Source organism: Sminthopsis crassicaudata, chromosome X (genome assembly GCF_048593235.1).
Source record: "Sminthopsis crassicaudata isolate SCR6 chromosome X, ASM4859323v1, whole genome shotgun sequence".
NCBI classification, from domain to species: Eukaryota; Metazoa; Chordata; class Mammalia; order Dasyuromorphia; family Dasyuridae; genus Sminthopsis; species Sminthopsis crassicaudata.
In genome coordinates this window covers 1,213,699-1,229,563 of record NC_133623.1, presented here as the reverse complement: position 1 = coordinate 1,229,563, position 15,865 = coordinate 1,213,699, and the positions used below count along the sequence as shown (strand labels likewise).

Here is a 15,865-nt window from a genome sequence, read left to right as displayed (position 1 = left end):
ATGTGCTGGAAGGAGTGCATTTGGCGCTGTGGCGTCCTTCAGACAGCTGGGGGGGAGGGGGCAGTCGGGCGCTCCTATCTGGGGGCCGGGCAGGTGTCCCCACCCAGCCCCTGAGAATCCTGGGTAAGGGCTTGTGGCTAAATGGGCTTCCATTCATTGGCAGGATTGAGGGAGACTGATGGGCAGCCAGAGGAGGACTTGGAGAGAAGGGGGGAGAAGGCCCGGACCACCCCCCCCCCCAGCCCCCGACACTCAGCAAATAAGAGGCGACCAGGTTTTCAGGCAGGAGAGGAAGGTAGGACATTATTGTTTCAGGGGAAACGGAGCACACAAGTCAGGGCCTCGACAACTCGTTGGTGCAGCACAGTGGACTGCCGACCTTGTTCCCAGGCGCTCTGGAGCGTGAACCCCCCCCCCCCAAGTGCAACAGCCGCTGTGGGCCGGGAGCCATAAATAGAACTGGGTCACACACAGTCATGCACGGGGACGGATGCAGGCTGGGGGCCGGGTGGGCAGCGGGCAGGCTGGGGGGCTGGCCAGCTCAAGTGGCCTCTCCGGATCCGGCTGGCGATGGCTCTGTGCCCCCCACACACTCCTTGCTGAGCCTGACGATTTCCTGGGAGAGAACTTCCATGTCCTGAGGGCAGAGAGTGGAGAGTCAGCCCTCCCCAGGGCTCCAGCCCCTCCCCCCCCCCGCCCCCGCCTGGTCCCCTGGCACCTTGTGGAGGTGCATGTTTTTGGTGAGCTGCTCTTCCAACATGTTCTGGAGCTTCTTGTTCATCTCCCGGAGGTTCTCGTCCCCTGGTTTCACCAGGTCCCGCAGGACGCTGCCCAGGCCGCTCCTGTCCGTGTGGCCCGAGGGGCCCGACACATCTGCCAGGGGAGAGGGCAGGGCCTGAGACTTGGGCCTTGGCACTTCCCTCCCCCCCCCCCCGGCTTGGACCCAGACCCACAAAGGGGCAGGAAGGGTTAGGTTGGGACTGGAAGCTGACCGATGCGGCTGTCCATGACATAAGTCTCGATGATGGCACTCTTGCGGCACAGGTCCTCCGCCATAGAGGCGCTGCTCACCTCCAGGTGCTTGACCTGTTAGGGTCCAATCATAAAATGTGGTCACAGGGCTGACCCAGGCTCCCCCCCTGGCCCTCCCTTCAAAGCCCCGGCCCGGGCACCTTCTCCTCCAGCATCCACTTCTCTTGCTGCGTCTCCGCCAGCCTCTCAAAGAGCTCGGCTACCTCCTCATCCGACAGCTCCGCTGGCCGAGCCGGGCCTGGGGGGCTCCCTGAGGATGACTAGAGAGGGCCATAAGACCTTGGGCTCCCAAGTCCCCCCCCCCATCCCCCCTTCTTCCCCTCCCCCATCTCCCCCCACGGATCCCGGGCTCAGCCACATTCATCCGAGATGTCACCCAGACCCGCTCCCTCTGCCGAGCAAGCTTTGGACGCCCGTGGTCTTCTCTGCGGAGCCGAGACTAAGCTCCAGCCTGCGTGAGCGGGCAGAGAAGGAGCCACCAGGCTGCCCGCCCTCCCGCTGCCCGCCCTTCTCCCCAGGGCCGAGGGGTGGAGACGTGGTGGCTAACTCGCTGTACCCGAGCAGGGCCAGCCGAGCCCTCCTTCTCCCGGAGGATCTCCCTGTAGCTGAAGGAGGAGACGCTGCTGCTGTCGCCCGTTTGGGCCCGGCTGGGGGAACTCATCTCCGACAGGACGAGCTCCTCAAAGCCTGGGGGACACAGTGGGGGCGGCCTCAGGCCTCAGACAGACACTCCTCCCCAGTCTGTCTCGGGGCTGCCCCAGTCTGCTCCCCATTCCCATTTCCACACTCAGGGGCTTCCACTCACCGGAGCGGCTCTTGCTATTGGTCAGAAACTCCTGGAGCCTCTCCTGCAGCTTGTCGGCCCGCTTCCGTTCCAATTGCAGCTGCCGCTTCAGGTCCTTCAGCTGTAGGAGGGGACACAAGGAGGACAAGAGGGGGCGCTCAGAGGGCAGGGGCTGAGGCCGACCAGGGGGCTCTGGGGCAGGATGTCCCAGGCCACGCGCTCACCGTGGCACTCCCTTTCTTCTCGAGGATGCGCTGCCCGTCTGCCACATCCTTCACCTCCTGCTGCAGTCGAGCGATGGTGTCGAGGTGGCCACCACACAGTGCCTCGGCCTCCTGCAGGCGGCCCTCTGCGGCCCGGACCTCCTCTTCTTTCCGCTAGAGACGATAAGAGCCATGAGCCCGACAGGTCGGGCTGCCCCTGGCTGCTCCCCACCTCCCAAGGGAGCGCTTGGCCCACCTGCAGCTCGGCTTTGTGGCGCTCCTCCTGCACATGCAGGCTCTCCTCGTGCTCCTGATGCTGCTCCTCGAGGGCCTCCTGCATGGGAAGAGCACAGGGCTGACAAGAGGCAGCTGGGCTGCTGGGACCTGCACGCCGAGCGGGGGCGTACCGGGGGCCGCACCTCTGCCTCTTTCAGTCGCCGCTCGAACCAGCCCTTGGCTCCCTCCATTGACTGCAGCTGGGCGCGCAGCTCCTCCACCATCTGCTGCAGGCTCTCCAGCTCCCGGGTCCGCGCCTGCAGGGAGAGGAGGCCCACTGACATCTCCCCCCTTCCCCCAGTGCAGACCAAAGGCAACACCGAGGCCCCACTGCCAGACGGGAAGGCCCCTCTCACTAGACGGCTCTACTTCTGCCAGGGGCCCAACTAGCCTCCTGGCCCGTTGTGCCAGGAGGGACTGTTCCTGTCCTCACTGAACTCCAGTGGCCTCCCAGGATCAGATACGAAACTTCAGTCTGGCGCCCCGAGGCCGTCACAACTGAGTCCCCGGCTACTTCTGTCTCGGCACGGCTCCCCGCACACTCGCGCTGGGCCCGGGCTTTCCCTCATGCGAGGAAAGCTCGAAAGGAAGCTTCCCTCCTTTGTGGGGGGCGAGGGCCCCCACCTTCTCTTCCCGGATCTGGGCCCGGAGCTCTTCCTCCTGTCGCCGCCGGCCATCATGGAGCTGCCGGAGCTCCCGCTCGTAGCGTGCCCTCACCGCCAGCACGTCCTTCTCGGCCTGTAGTCGGGCCGAGCCCAGCTCCTCCTTGTGCCTAGACTTTTCCTGCAGTGCCTCGGCCGCCACCTCGTCCAGAAGAGCCTTCCTCTTTTCAGCACTCTGTAGGGCGGAGCTAGCTGGACTCCAGAAGCCCCAAGACCCCAACCCCCCCCACCCTGGTCCGCTAGGACCCCCAAACACAGCCAACTGCCCTCTCCTCTCAGCCCTTCCCACAGACCGAACTCTGCCTCGGACAAAGGGAGCCCAGTAAGTCTGCCCCCCTGGCTTGTGGGGTCCAGCTGCTCCCTGTGCACCCTCTTGTAAAGAAAAGGTCAGCAGAGCAGGAAGGGAACGATTGGCAAAAGCCAGCTTCCCCCGAGAGTCAGCGTTCCCTCCGGCCCAACCGCTCGAAAAGGCCGTGCCAATGGCCCCCGAGTTCCTCCAACTAAGACCAGAGGGTCTCACGGGAACTGGAGACCCTCAGGGTCTCCCTGGGGTCCCCAGACGCCCAAGAGACTTGAAGGCGGCCCCCGGCTCCAAGGGCTGCGCCCCTAGAACCCCCACCCAGCCTGAGCCGCCACGCACCTTGCGGGCCTCCTCCAGCTCCCTACTGAGATGTTCCTTCTCCTGCCCCAGGACTTGAAGCTGTTCCAGAAGCCGGCCGTTTGCCCGAAGCGATTCCTGAGGGGGGCGGAGTGTCACCCAGCTGGACCCCCACAGCGGGGGGTCCCAAGCCCAAGCCCGAGGTGATGGGAAAGAGGGAGGTGGGCAGGGACTCACCTGCAGCTGGGAGCTGAGGTCATCTCTGTGGCCTGCCAGGGCTTCGTACTCAGCCTGGCGCTGCTGCAACTCGGTGGCCAAGCCCGCAGTCTGCTCCCGCAAGGCACACAACTCCTGGGTCTTGGCTGTCTGGATCTGGGGGCCCCAGGAGGCAGAGGGGCCTGAGAGGGGCATCCCATGGCACCGGGGAGGAAGAGCGAGAGGGGGAGGGAGGGAGCCAGAGCCGAGCGGACACACGGGACACTCCCCAGTCCCAATACCTGCTCTAGGGCAGCAAGGTTGGTCCGCAAAGCATCGCTCTCCGCCAACAGTGCCTGCACCCGCTCCTGTAAGTCTGCGCTTTGGCACACTGCCTGGGGAGCCCCAAGTGCAAAGCCCAGGGAAAGACGCAAAGGGACACGAAGGGCAGAAAGAGGGCAAAGAGAAAAAGAGACACGCAAATGCACACGGACCGCGCGCCCAGCCCAAGACCTGCTTTTTGCCAACGGAGAAAGCGGCCTCGAGCCGTACCTGGTCCTGGAGGGTGCGGAGGGCGCTGGCGTGGTCCTGACGCTCGGCCTGGCATTGTTCCCTCAGCTCAGCTAGGCTCTGTTTGGGGAGGGCAGAGCAAAGTCAGGGTCCTCGGCGCTCTGTTTCACTGCCCCCCCCCCCCCGCCCCCACCCCATCCATGCCCCACCTGGTTGGCCGCCTGAAGCTCCTGCTGCAGCTTCTGAGTCCGGACTACCTGGGCTTTGAGATCCGCCTCTTGGTGCTGGCGAAGTTCTTCTATCTTGTTCCTGCCAGGGGGTAGGATCGGGTGTGCCGGCGACCCGGGGTCCGGGCTCCCCCAGGTCTCACCCCCCCCTCCCCCCATGTCCTGTACCTGCTGTCGTTGTACAAAGCCTCCTTCTCTGTCTGCAGGCGGAAGAAGCTAAGCAAGGGAAGAAGGGACATGGGCTGGGCAGATCCAGGACCCTCCCCCTGAATCCCACCCCGAAGCCCTGGCTTGCAAGAGGTCCCCATGTACCTCTCCTGTTTCTTCTTCAGCTTTTCCGACAGCTGTGAGATAGAAAGGCCATGGGAACCCAGGGCGCCGGGCCTCTGGCCCCGGGACACAACGAGGGAATGGAGGAGCGTGACAGGAAGATGAGAGGGGTGGCAACCTGGGTCGGGACTAGGCCGGGGAGGGGCTACCACAGACACCTGCCACCCGATAGCCTCTCGATCGGCAAAGGAGCGACGAGAGCTACCACAGAGCGGGGTGGGGAGGAGGGGGGGATTCAGGGAGGGGGGACCGAGACTCACTAAAGCCCAAAGGAGCCGGGCGGAGACAGTACAACAGAGCCTGAGTGGTTGGGCGCTAGAAAAGGGAAAGGGGCAGTGGGCGAGGAAGGAGGTGATGAAGTGCCAGGGAAACTGAGGCCTGAGGGAGGGGGGGAGGAGGTGGTGTTGGACAGCAGCTGCAGCCTCCTGTCATCAAGGTGCCGGGCAAAGTCCCACCTTGGCTACCTCCTCCTGCAGCTTGGCCGTCTCTGCCTGTTTCGAGCTCTGTAGACGTAGGCAGACCCCGGCAAATGTATGGGGTATAGCCAGTGACCTGACCTCCCTGAGGCACTGGCGCTAAGGAAATCCGCGCCCGCCCCCAAGCCCCCGTGGCCTACCTCGAGCCCCTGCAAACGCTCCTGGAGTAGCCTCTTCTCTTCCTTCTCTACTTCCCACTTCAGCTCGGCCTCTGCCAACGGAGGGGGCACGACTGGGCCTCCCGCGTGGTCTCCACATCCGCCCACATCCTCCTTTCCAGCAGCCTCTGGCGGGGCTGGAGAACCCATCTGCTCTTTCTCATAGCGTTCCTGCAGGGCTGGGCACAAGGGGAAGGCTGAGGTCTTGTCACCTCCTCAAGAGACCCCAGGCCCCCTCCTACTCCCACCTACTGGGACGCTGGACTACTACCTGTGACATTCCTCTGGAGGGCTGTGTTCTCCGCCTGCAGGCGCAGAAGCTCCCCATCCACAGGGCCGCTGGCCGTGCTGGGAGGCCCCGGACCCAAAGAGCCTTCCTTCAGCTGCCGATTCTCCTGCTCCAACTGCTCGATCTGTGCGCAGAGCTGAAGGGGAAAGGGGCCCCGTCAGAACCCCCCTTCTCTGCCTGGCGCGGAAGCCAGGCTGGAGCATCAGCAGCCCCTCTGGGCTCCCCCTTCGCGCCGGGGAGTCCGGACCTTACTGAGCTCTTGCAGGAGCGTGCTGTTTTGCAGCCGAAAGTCATCTTCCTGACTGTGGAGTTTGCCCTGCAGCATCTGGTTTCTCGTTGAGCAGAACTTCAACTTCCTGGGATGCACAGGCGTGCGCACACGTAGATGTGAAACCCGGGAAAGACCGGGCAGCCGACACCAGGGGGCAGAGAGGAAATGGGGAGAAAGGAAATGGCGAGAGGAGGGAGGAGGGACAGGGAAAGAGAGATGGCATGAGGGGAAGACAGCCAGCCGGCCACGGAGATATCCCTCTCTGAGACCTAAGGGATGCAGTCACTAAAGTCCCTTCTGTGAGCCACTGCCATTGACGCCTAGGACAGCCTTTAGCTTCTCCCATCAGCTCCTCAAAAAGTGACCGTTTCCTTTGAATGTTACAGGGACTTTCATGAGTGTGTGTGTGTGTGTAAAGCCTCCCATCCAGGAGGAGGGAGAGCCTGGGAGGAGTCCAGCACCTCCAAACCAGAAGGGTGTTTAGGGATGGACCTTGTCTAAACCCCCTCCCCCTCTTCTACTTTATTGACCAATAAGGGAAAGTGAAAGCCTAGAGAGGCTGGAGCCTGGACCAATGTTAACATATTGAATGCGAAGACCCAGGTTTCTCCTCCGGGCAAGAACGGATAACGAACATGTTCTGAAGTCACCTTTGTCTAAGGGGTCCCCAATTCCTGCCCCTTCCAGTCCTCCTCACCTGGGCTTTCTTGCTCTTGCTCAGAGCCTGTGAGATGAGAACGAGAGAAGAACTGGTTACAGGAGACATCGCCAATAAGAACAGGGGAAGGAAACAGCCTAAGGGAATGGCAGATAAAGCAAAAACTTGGGGGGGGGGGTGGAGATGGATAGAGAAAATAGCCAGGGCAGAGCCATGGGGGGGGGGGGAGAGGGGAGAGAGGGAGGCTCAGAGAAAAACTACTCCAATGGGGAGAACAACTTGAAAGAGGGACTTTGAGGGGCACGGGGGGGGGGGGGGGGGGGGGGGGGGGGGGGGGGAAGGCAAGGAGGTACAGCTGAGGGAACAACTTGAGACAGGCAGAAAGGCAGGGAGACTCCCAAGTAGTGGATAGTCCATGAGACACAGGGATCATCCTGAACACCTTCTGGGCTCGGGCAAACTCCTTGTCCAGGAAGGTGATTCTCTGCCGGAGGGAGGTGATCTCTGAGGACAGAAAAACAGGGGCGGGAGTTCCATGGCTGACGGGCTGCTGTTGGTCTTCCATCCGTTTGACGACTGAGGCATCAAGAGCTTCCCCCCCCCCCTCACAGCAGCTCATCTCAGTGATCACCAGGGAAGGCCTCCATTTAGCACCCCGCCCCCAGCCCCCCTTTCCCCTGCAGCCTTACCAACACCATTCTTCCTCAGCTCGTCTGACAGCTGGTAGTTCTGGGTCCGAAGCTCCAGGAGCTGGGCCTAGTGGGGCAGGGCAGGAGTCCCCCTTTTCTTCAGTACCACCCCCCATCTCTTAGAAATCAGCACATCAGATTCCCCCCCCCCAACTCTTGGTGCAGCAAGCGAGTCGTTGAGGGTCACAGTAACCGAGAGAAGGATTCTCCTACCACTGGGGGCTTCCCTCTGGAAGGTCTCCCTCCGAAATTGGAAAGGCCCCCCCCCCCCTTTTTTTTTTTTTTTTTTTGCTCAGCTCTTCGGTCCCTTCCGGTCCCATGGGTCCCGCCTCCCTCCACTGCTCTCCTTGGATCCCTATTGGCTCTTCCTTTCCTCAGTGCTCTCTTGGACCCTGCCTTCCTCAGACCCTGACTGAGCGTCCCGCCTCCCAGTGCTTCCTATTGGTCGTCCTTCCGTTCCGAGTCCGGCAGTGCCCGCCCTTCTCGGACCCCGATTGGGCCCTCGCTCGCTGGGCCCCGCTAACCCCGCCCACAGAACGTCCCTCTAGCAGGATTCGATCCCGCTCCCCTCCCCCGCAACCCCTTAGGGGCTCCTCCCACACAATTACTAGGAAGACCCTCGCTCTTCCTCCAGCCCATACCCTCCCAACCCCGCCCAGCCTTCCCCCGGCCCCGCGCCTCGCTTCCAGCCACCTGCATCCGTTGGAACTCCTCTTCGGAAAGAGCCTGCGCCATGTTCTTGCCCTCCCCCCAACCGCCTCCGGTGCCGTCCGCGCAGGCGCAACCGCCTCAGCAGAGCTACGACTCCAGGAAAGTGGGACGCTGCCAATGGCACGGGGTGAGAAAGGGAAGGACGTCGCCAGGTGAGACGGCCCGGACTAAGACGAGCGATTCGATGTCTGTCTCTCTCTCCCTCCCCCTGGGTACTCGGCTTTTGGTGGTGCCCGGCGGGAAGAGAGGGTGCTGGGAAGGCAGGCGTCTCCTTACGCCGGAAGTCCCGTTGAGCCCTCCCCCCGCTCCGCCCTCTATGCCCGCCCCGGTTTCATGCCTTGAGGGAAAAAGACCGGAAGGAGGAAGGTCTGGCTGCTGGCACATCTGCCAGTGCTTCCCGGCCCGGCTACGGTTCGCCGCACTCCCCAGCAACTTCCTCTCCCCCCCCAGCCCGAAAAGGAGCGGACCGACTTCAAAGCTCTTTAACAAAGTTGAGCCATGTTTTATTGTGTCTGCCATGAGAAGCGTTGCCCGCGGGCCGCAACCCCCTCCCCCCTCCCCCCAAGTCCAACCCGCAGCCTGTCAGTTTCCAGGATCTACACGGGGCTTTCACGGTTATAACTCCGATGCCGAAGGGGAGGGGGGGGGGAAAGGGGGAGGAGGAAGGAGGAGGCAGCCCTTTTTCCGCCCAGGCCCCGCCCCTTCTTTCAGCCAAAGGGAGGGGGGAAGTGGGAAGGGGAGGGGTGGGAACGTATGCGTCTGCGCCAAGGGGCTGTCGGAAGGCGGGGCTTCATCAGGACTCCTCCTCCATGCTGAAACTGCTCCGCCGGCTGCTGCTCCCCTTGGACTGAGCCGGGGAGACAGAGGAAAGCAAGGGGTCGGTGGCGGCCCGCAGCGGGGACAGCCCCGTCCCTGAACCTAGGAGTCCCGCCGCCGTGGCCGCCTCGTCCTCTTCCATCAGAATGTCCTCTAGGCCGAGCTGGAAGGGGTCTTCACCCAGTTCCCCCAGGGGATCCCCAGGAAAGTGTAGATCCAGGAGAGCTTCAGGAGGAGGGGGCAGAGGCTGCGGGGCACTGCATTCCAGTGGATCTCCCTTGGAGGCAGGGGACAAGGGCAGGCCATGGATCTGTGCTTGGAGTTCCAGCTCCTGCAAAGGGGTAGAAGGTCTGAAACTGAGGAGCTGGGCCCCCTCTCCCTCCCCCAAAAGTGTCTGCAAAGGGCTTCTTCCGCTTTCTCCACTTTTCCATCTCCCTTCCCCCCCCCAAAAAAAAAAATTTTCCCACAACCAGGGTTTAAAGATACATAAACTAGGCGTTCAGATCATCAAGCATCATTTTAGGGCCGGAGCTTTGCTTTACAGAGGCTCCTTTGTTCCCAATTCTCCCCAATGTGCAGATAAGGGGATTGAGGGGGAGGCCACTCGGCCTTGATCACAAACCGAGGATCTTTCTGGCTCCCAACCCTTATGCCGCCCACTGTCTATTCCCATCTTTCAGACCCTGGCATTCCCCCCCCCCCTCCGCCCCCAGAGGCTTTTCTTGCCCCTATCTCCAGAAGCCCCCCGGGGAAGGAAGGGAAGCAGACAGCCCACCTGGACCCTGAGCTGCAGGCTTCGGTTGGCTTGTTCCAGCACCCGTTGTCGGCTCTCCAGATCTTTGGCCCTCTGCTGCTCCTTCTGGAGTTTTCGGATATAGTCCACTGAGGCCTTGAGTATAGTTCCCTTATTCAATCGAATTTCCCTGGGCCACGGAACAAGGAGGCTAAGAACCGGCGCCCGCCCGCCCGAGAACCTGCCATTTCTCTCCCCCAGCTCCCAGGCTTTGGGAGGCCCCATAGGAAGCCTGGCCCAGCTAGTGGGAGACTGGGGAGAGCTGAGCCAGCAAACATTGACTAAGGAAACCCTCTTTGTACAAAAGGCCCAGGCCCTAAGAAAGGGAAGAGCATGCTGAAGGTCACAGGCAGCAGTGAGGATTCAAACCCGGATCTCGCCTCCAGATCGCCTGCTCTCCTTCAGCACCCTAGTTTTCTCCTCTGAAATGAGGAGATATTGTCAGGTCCCCACGCTCATTTCATGGATGCAGAAAAACTACTGGCCCAGGGAGGCTTAGGGCCTTGCCTTGGGACACATAGCCTGGATTAAGAGGAGAAAATCTTTCCCCAACCCTAAGGAGTCAGGCTCGCAGAGCCATTTCTGTCCCCAGGAGGACTCACGGGTCACTGGACTTGGGGATCAGGGTGCCCAGCTCCTTGATCCGGTCATTGATGTTAAAGCGTCTCCGCCGTTCAACTGGGAAAAGGGTTAGAAGCAGAGCCTTGTGGCCTGGCTGTGACGGAGCCAGCCCTGGAATCCCGGCCCCCAGGAATCCCTAGCCCCCGTCTTCCCCAAGGCTCACTAAGATTATGATTGTCCTTCTTCTGGCGCTCCTTCAGAAGGGCCTTTGCCTCATTCTCTGCAGGGAATGGACAGAGAGGAGCCAAGTCAAGGAAGGGAGCCGACCCTCCCCACTACCTCCCCCGCTGCCAGCCTTGATACCCACCCGCGTTGTCCTCGAGTTCCCCTCCCAAAAGGCACCCGGTTCTAGGCTCCATCAGATGTTTCCAGAGCTCCCCTACACCCCAGCCCTTGAGTCCCCACTACTTGGGTCATGGATCCTGGAGTGCTGGACTTTCTACCACTGTGAGGGGAGGGAGGACTGGGGGAGGAGAACAGCTCACCAGAGATCTCCTGCTTGATACTGGTCAGCTCAGCAGGGCAGGAGTTGCTGACAGGGACAGCTGGGGTCACGGCACTGGGGCCACTGTACACATCCAGCAGGTTCCCAGAAACGGGCAGCTTTTTTTCAGGGGGGGGGGTAGGGATGAGACTTACCAGGTCTCCCCCCCCCCACCAAGTTCACCCTCTAGCTACCCCCACAAATCTCTGGCTAAACTCTGCGATGTCCTAATCTTTCCATCTCCAGAAGGAGCCCTTGAAGGGAATATTGGAATCCAAATTACAGGGGTCCCGGGCTCCATCCCGGGGGGAGGGGAGGGGGGGGGAGGGGCGGGCTCTCATCAACCGGACTAGTCAGTCCCAATCTCCACCCGTGGGAGAGAGGAAGATTTTCCGAAGGGCACGCTCTGATAATTCCCCCTGGTCATCATCTGACTCCGTTTTAGCCTAAGAAAGCGGGGGCTTTTGCTCTGAAAGCAAATATCCCCATAGCCCTCCTCCCCATATCCTGGGCACATCTCAGGCTCACTGTGCTTGGGAGCTGCAGTCCCCCAGGGCCTCCAGGCAGGTAGCCAAGCATCTCATCATTATAACTGGACTCCAAGCTGATGATCTCATCAATCACATCATCAATCTGAGAACCAGAGAAGAGACCAGGTGGCAGGAGAAGATTTAACTTCAGCTTGGTACTCTGCCCAGGGTCACACTGGGGGCTTACCTCCTTCTCTGAACTGGAGCCAATGTTGAGAAGGGCCATGGGGCTATTAGGGGCGCTTCCTGCAGCTGGCTGGGACCTCTCAGCTGAAGGACCTTCAGCAGGTGGTGGTGTCAGGGCCTGAGAAGCAAGCTTGGGGCCAAGTGTAGTTGACAGGTATTGTTTGACCTGCTGGCGCCGGGCCTGCTGCAGGTGGTAGCGGGTAGGGTTCTCTAGGTGTGTCTGGACCTGGGATGGAGTGGGCAGGAAACAATCAGGATGCTAGAAGCCCCCGGGGGAGCCTAGGCCAGGCCCTAGAAGGTTGATGCCTTTCTACAATTAGCTACTGAGACCTGGAAGGGACTTTGGCCATCACCTCCGCTCTCTTCTCTCATCCCTTCGCTTTCGAGTTGAGAACCGAGGGTCAGAGCTAGAAAGCTGGCAAACGCCACAGCCGGGACTGGCTCGCACTCCCCCAGGGGCGCAATCTCAGTGTTCTTTCCACCAGAGCAGGCTCAGAACTGTCAGAAAATAGCTTTCTACCAGCACAGCCTGTCACAGGTGAAAGGGCCCTGAAGATGGCCTGGCGTTCTCAACCTTCTCTGGAAAAGGGAAGGGTGTGCTTGCTCTGGGTTAAAACCGGGGAAAGGTCCAGGGGACTCTGCTCATCTAAGCTCACGGATTCCCCCCCCTGAAAGTGCTCTCCGGAACAATGCCTGCTCTAACCCACTCTCCGCGTGGCACGGGTGGAGGAAACGAAGGTAGCCCAGGGGCGAACAGTGAGCTGACCTCCCTTCTGTGGACCCGCAGCCACAACGTCGAGCTCCTCACCTTCAGCACCTCCACTGGCACCTGAGCAGAGGCTGGTCGGGTAAGCCCCACCCCACCAGAAGGGCCGCCAGGGCTAGCCCCAACTACCACCGAGATGGCTGGGGACGCTGGGGGGGCCGGGCCGCCGGAGAACGCGCCGGAGGCTGCCCGCTCCCGACGCTCCCGCTGCTCTTGCTCTTGTGCTTGGGCTCTCATCAGCTGCTGGCGGAGGAGGATTCGCGAAGACATAACTAAAGATGATGACGCTGGACCCTGTGAGGAGACTGCTGGGGCTGCCTGGGAAGGGAGGCTAGAAAGGAAAACGAGAAAGACGGAAGGCTGACAGGCCACAGTGGCAGGCAGACATGAAGATCCGGGACTCCCCGTGGGAGCTGTGCAATTGAGCAACAAGAAAGACACAGGGACAAGAGGGACAGAGATTTCCCAATCATACCCAGAACACAGATGACTCAGCACATTCTTTTTCAGTGCCCAGGAAGGGACAGACAGAAGAAGGGGAGCCTGGACCCTGGCAGCTCGGGGTCAGGGAAGGGGGAATAGGGAGGAACGGGCCAGAGGTCCCATAGCCTAAGAAGCGGGCCCCTCGGTACCTGGAATGAAGGGGCTGACTCTTCAGCTCATAGAAGCTATCTGGGGTCAGGGATAAGGCGTTCTCCAGCTCAATGTCGGCCACGATCCCAGACTCAGGGAGCAGGGAGTTCAGGCTACAAGGAGAACAGGTGGATTGGGGGGGGTCATTTGATCCTCATCTAGCCCTCCCCTCCCCACTTAGGCCTCTGTCTCTCCTAGACACACAGGGATAGGCCCTTGGTGGAAGGACTGACTTCCAGCCTTCTGGAGAAATCCCTGAGGCTCTCCAGGCCTCGGAGTCCTGAGTGCGAAAAGAGGAGGGGCTGAGCTGAAGTGTTCTCCTTACTCGGTGGCTGACTGTAGGAAGAGCTCGGGGAAGAAGGGGGGGGGGGCCGCCAAGGGGTCGGCCCAAGAGTCAGTAAGAGGTCGGTTGGCGATGGGTAGCCTTCCCTAGAAGAAGGAAGCTCCGCGAGGGCAGGGACTGACTTTCACCTCTTTTGGCCTCTGCAGCGCTCAGCCCGGTGCCTACCACACGGTGGGCGCTTAATGTTTAGTGACTGGCCTAAGAAAGAAGCCCCAAAGAAAGTCAAACTTCTGGGAACCGAGAAGGATTTCTGAACGTGGAAAAGCCAAAGGGAGCAAAAGTTTGGGGCGCTAGAACATGCCGGAGAAATCGTGGCAACTGTAGGCAGGGGGGCCTTAGAACCAAGAGGCCCCACTTGCTCAGTGTTTCAAGGAGGAAAGGGAGGCCCGAGGGGGGGCCCACTTGGTCAGTGACAGGCATAATGAAGTAAGCACCTGAGCCAGAATGTCAGCCAAAGACTGGGGGGGGGGGCCTGAAAGAGGGACCCGGAGCCCAATAAGGAAACAGAAGAGGGGATTGTAATGAGAGTGAAGCAGATTTCCCAAGGGGGCCAGGGCCAGAAGGGCGCTGTTAGCTAGGACCCGAGGCAAGAAGGAAGTGTATGCCTCTAAGGAACAGCAAGGCCCTCAGAGCACCTCAACTTGTCAGGGCATCCCACAAGGACTGGAGAAGGTCTCGAGGAGTTACGAAAGAAAGCGAAGACAGGTTCCGAGAGCTAAAAGAAACGTTCGGGGACTGGAGTCGAGCTGCTCTTCTCCAGGATGGAGCCCGAGAAGGGAAAAATTAGGGGATGGGGATGGGGACATTGAGCCAAATAAAGATGACATGGAGAGACACAGGAGCATGGAAAGGCAGCGTCGGAAGTGGGAGGTTAGAGCACACAAAAAGCTTCCGAATTCTCTTACAATCAGGATGGGGGGGTGGGGGGGAAAGGGGAACGAAGCCAAAAAAACACAAGCAAAAACAAGCAAAGAGAGCCAACTGGAGCCCTCCCTTCTTTTCCTTCCCTCCGCTGCCGGTTCCCTCCCTCCCACAGGTCCATTTCCTGGAGGAGGAGTTTCCTCGGAGGGGGAACTCTCAAACTCTGGAGAGAGGGGAGAATGGAGGGGGGGAGGGGGCACCAGAGGGCTCAGGGCAGAGTGCAGTTCCAATCCTTGACAACCAAGAGATTAAGCCAGGAGTTCCAACTGAGCACGGGGAGGGGGTGACTAATCCAGGACCTCCTTCGATCAGTCCTTGCCTTTTCCCCAAGCCATGGGTTCCCTTTTGGACAAAGGGGGACCTTCTGCCTTCCCGGGGCCGGGGGCCTCCGGGTCCCCGCCTCCTTTCTCTCTCGGCCTGGATGATCCTCCTCCTGGGATCCCAGCCTCCGAGGGGGTCCCGATGAGAAGTGGGCTAAGTGACCATTCACACCGGAGGGGGGGACGCCCGCCCCGCCCCGCCCTCCCGAAGACACACGGGGCGCTGGAACCTCAGCCCCGAGTCCCCTCCGACCTGAGCAGCGAACCCGAGCTGCCGCTGCCGTTGCCGCCGCCGCCGCCGCCGCCACCGCTTCCGGAGGGCCCTCCGGGCCGCCGCTCTTCCAGCAGCACGAAGACGGCGGGGGCGCCGGCGGTCCCCCGCGCTCCAGGCCCGGCGCTCGCGGGCTCCGCTGAGTCCCGGCCCGGCTCCGCCCCAGACACCGACATGGACACCGACATGGACGAGGACGTTGACATGGGCGCCGGAGGCCGCGGGATCGTTCGCTGCCTCACGACCCGCCGGCCGCCATCGGCACCAGCCCGCCGGCCAGCAGCCGAGCCGAGCGGAGCCGAGCCGGACGCGGCCAGGGGAAAGAGGAGGAGGAGGCGGTCTCAGGCCTCCTCCGGGCGCCGGCGTCAGCCACACGGGCTGGGCCCTGACTCATCGCCAGGCTGCCCCTCCCCTCCCCGCCCCGTCCCGCCCCTTTGCATCGGGGGGGGGGGGGGGGAAGCATCTCCGGAAGTGACCAAAAAGCCCCGCAGGCCGACTCCGAAGCCAATCGCCGCACGCTAACGAGGCGAGGGCTCCGCCTCCGGAACGCGATTCGGCCCCGCCCCTTGGCCTCACCAAGCGCTCGGAGGCGGGTCCAGGCGAGCCGGGTCCCGCCTCCTCGCCCTTCCTCTCCTAGAGCTAAGGCTCCCCCAGGCCCGGCCCTCGATGCGTGCCGCAAGCCTAAGGCGGGGCTCCCCAAAGGCACCGCCTCCCCCCTCCTCCGGCTCCCATGCAGAATTTGGGGCGGAACTACTCCACGGGCACCCTCTCTCCCTCCGCCCCCCAATCGCCATCCCCGGCTCGGAGGCGGGGCCCCATGCCCGAGCAAAAGGAACTATTTGTCTTCGGAGAGACGTTTAGGGCCCGCCCCTGCACCGCCCTTCCCCTCTCCCTTCTCGTCACCCTGGGCGTTACACACCGACACCCCCCCCCCCCGTGGGGGGGGAGGTCGGCTTTACGGGACTTTGGGCCAGCACAGCCCTCTAGCTGGGAACCCTGAAATCCCCAGCCAACGCTAAGTTCCCGCGGGATAGCGCGAGAAGGCCTCGCGACTCCGCCCCCCATGTGACCTCCCGGGCTTCTCAGCTGGTGGTCTCAACTTAGCGCCCTGG

The 15,865-nt window shown here is 61.7% G+C and overlaps 2 protein-coding genes across 5 annotated transcripts; both read right to left on the bottom strand.

The window, feature by feature from the left end:
- Positions 1–275: 275 nt before the first annotated feature.
- Positions 276–8,379, bottom strand: GRIPAP1 (GRIP1 associated protein 1). The gene is given in 25 exon segments (XM_074277980.1): positions 276–637; positions 719–873; positions 993–1,086; positions 1,173–1,292; positions 1,589–1,719; positions 1,838–1,937; positions 2,041–2,193; positions 2,276–2,353; positions 2,439–2,552; positions 2,920–3,132; positions 3,598–3,693; positions 3,793–3,927; positions 4,303–4,380; positions 4,470–4,569; positions 4,656–4,703; positions 4,800–4,831; positions 5,273–5,320; positions 5,434–5,630; positions 5,723–5,876; positions 5,988–6,071; positions 6,073–6,096; positions 6,709–6,735; positions 7,112–7,173; positions 7,359–7,425; positions 8,052–8,379. Coding segments are annotated over 25 exon segments (2,448 nt in total). The 5' UTR covers positions 8,094–8,379; the 3' UTR covers positions 276–541.
- A 169-nt stretch (positions 8,380–8,548) lies between these two features.
- On the bottom strand, positions 8,549–15,125 carry TFE3 (transcription factor binding to IGHM enhancer 3). Of its 4 annotated transcripts, XM_074277984.1 has the most exons (10): positions 14,736–15,121; positions 12,898–13,011; positions 12,308–12,596; positions 11,501–11,725; positions 11,312–11,416; positions 10,785–10,902; positions 10,463–10,519; positions 10,281–10,356; positions 9,661–9,808; positions 8,549–9,216 (listed from the first exon to the last, which is right to left on the bottom strand). In XM_074277984.1, the coding sequence occupies exons 1-10, from the start codon at positions 14,957–14,959 to the stop codon at positions 8,863–8,865; spliced, it is 1,710 nt and encodes a 569-aa protein (XP_074134085.1). In that variant the 5' UTR covers positions 14,960–15,121; the 3' UTR covers positions 8,549–8,862. The 4 variants fall into 4 exon arrangements, with proteins under 4 accessions (XP_074134085.1, XP_074134084.1, XP_074134087.1 ...); XM_074277983.1 differs by having other exon boundaries at positions 11,312–11,725; positions 14,736–15,124; XM_074277986.1 differs by lacking the exon at positions 14,736–15,121 and adding an exon at positions 14,482–14,618 and having other exon boundaries at positions 11,312–11,725.
- Positions 15,126–15,865: the final 740 nt, after the last annotated feature.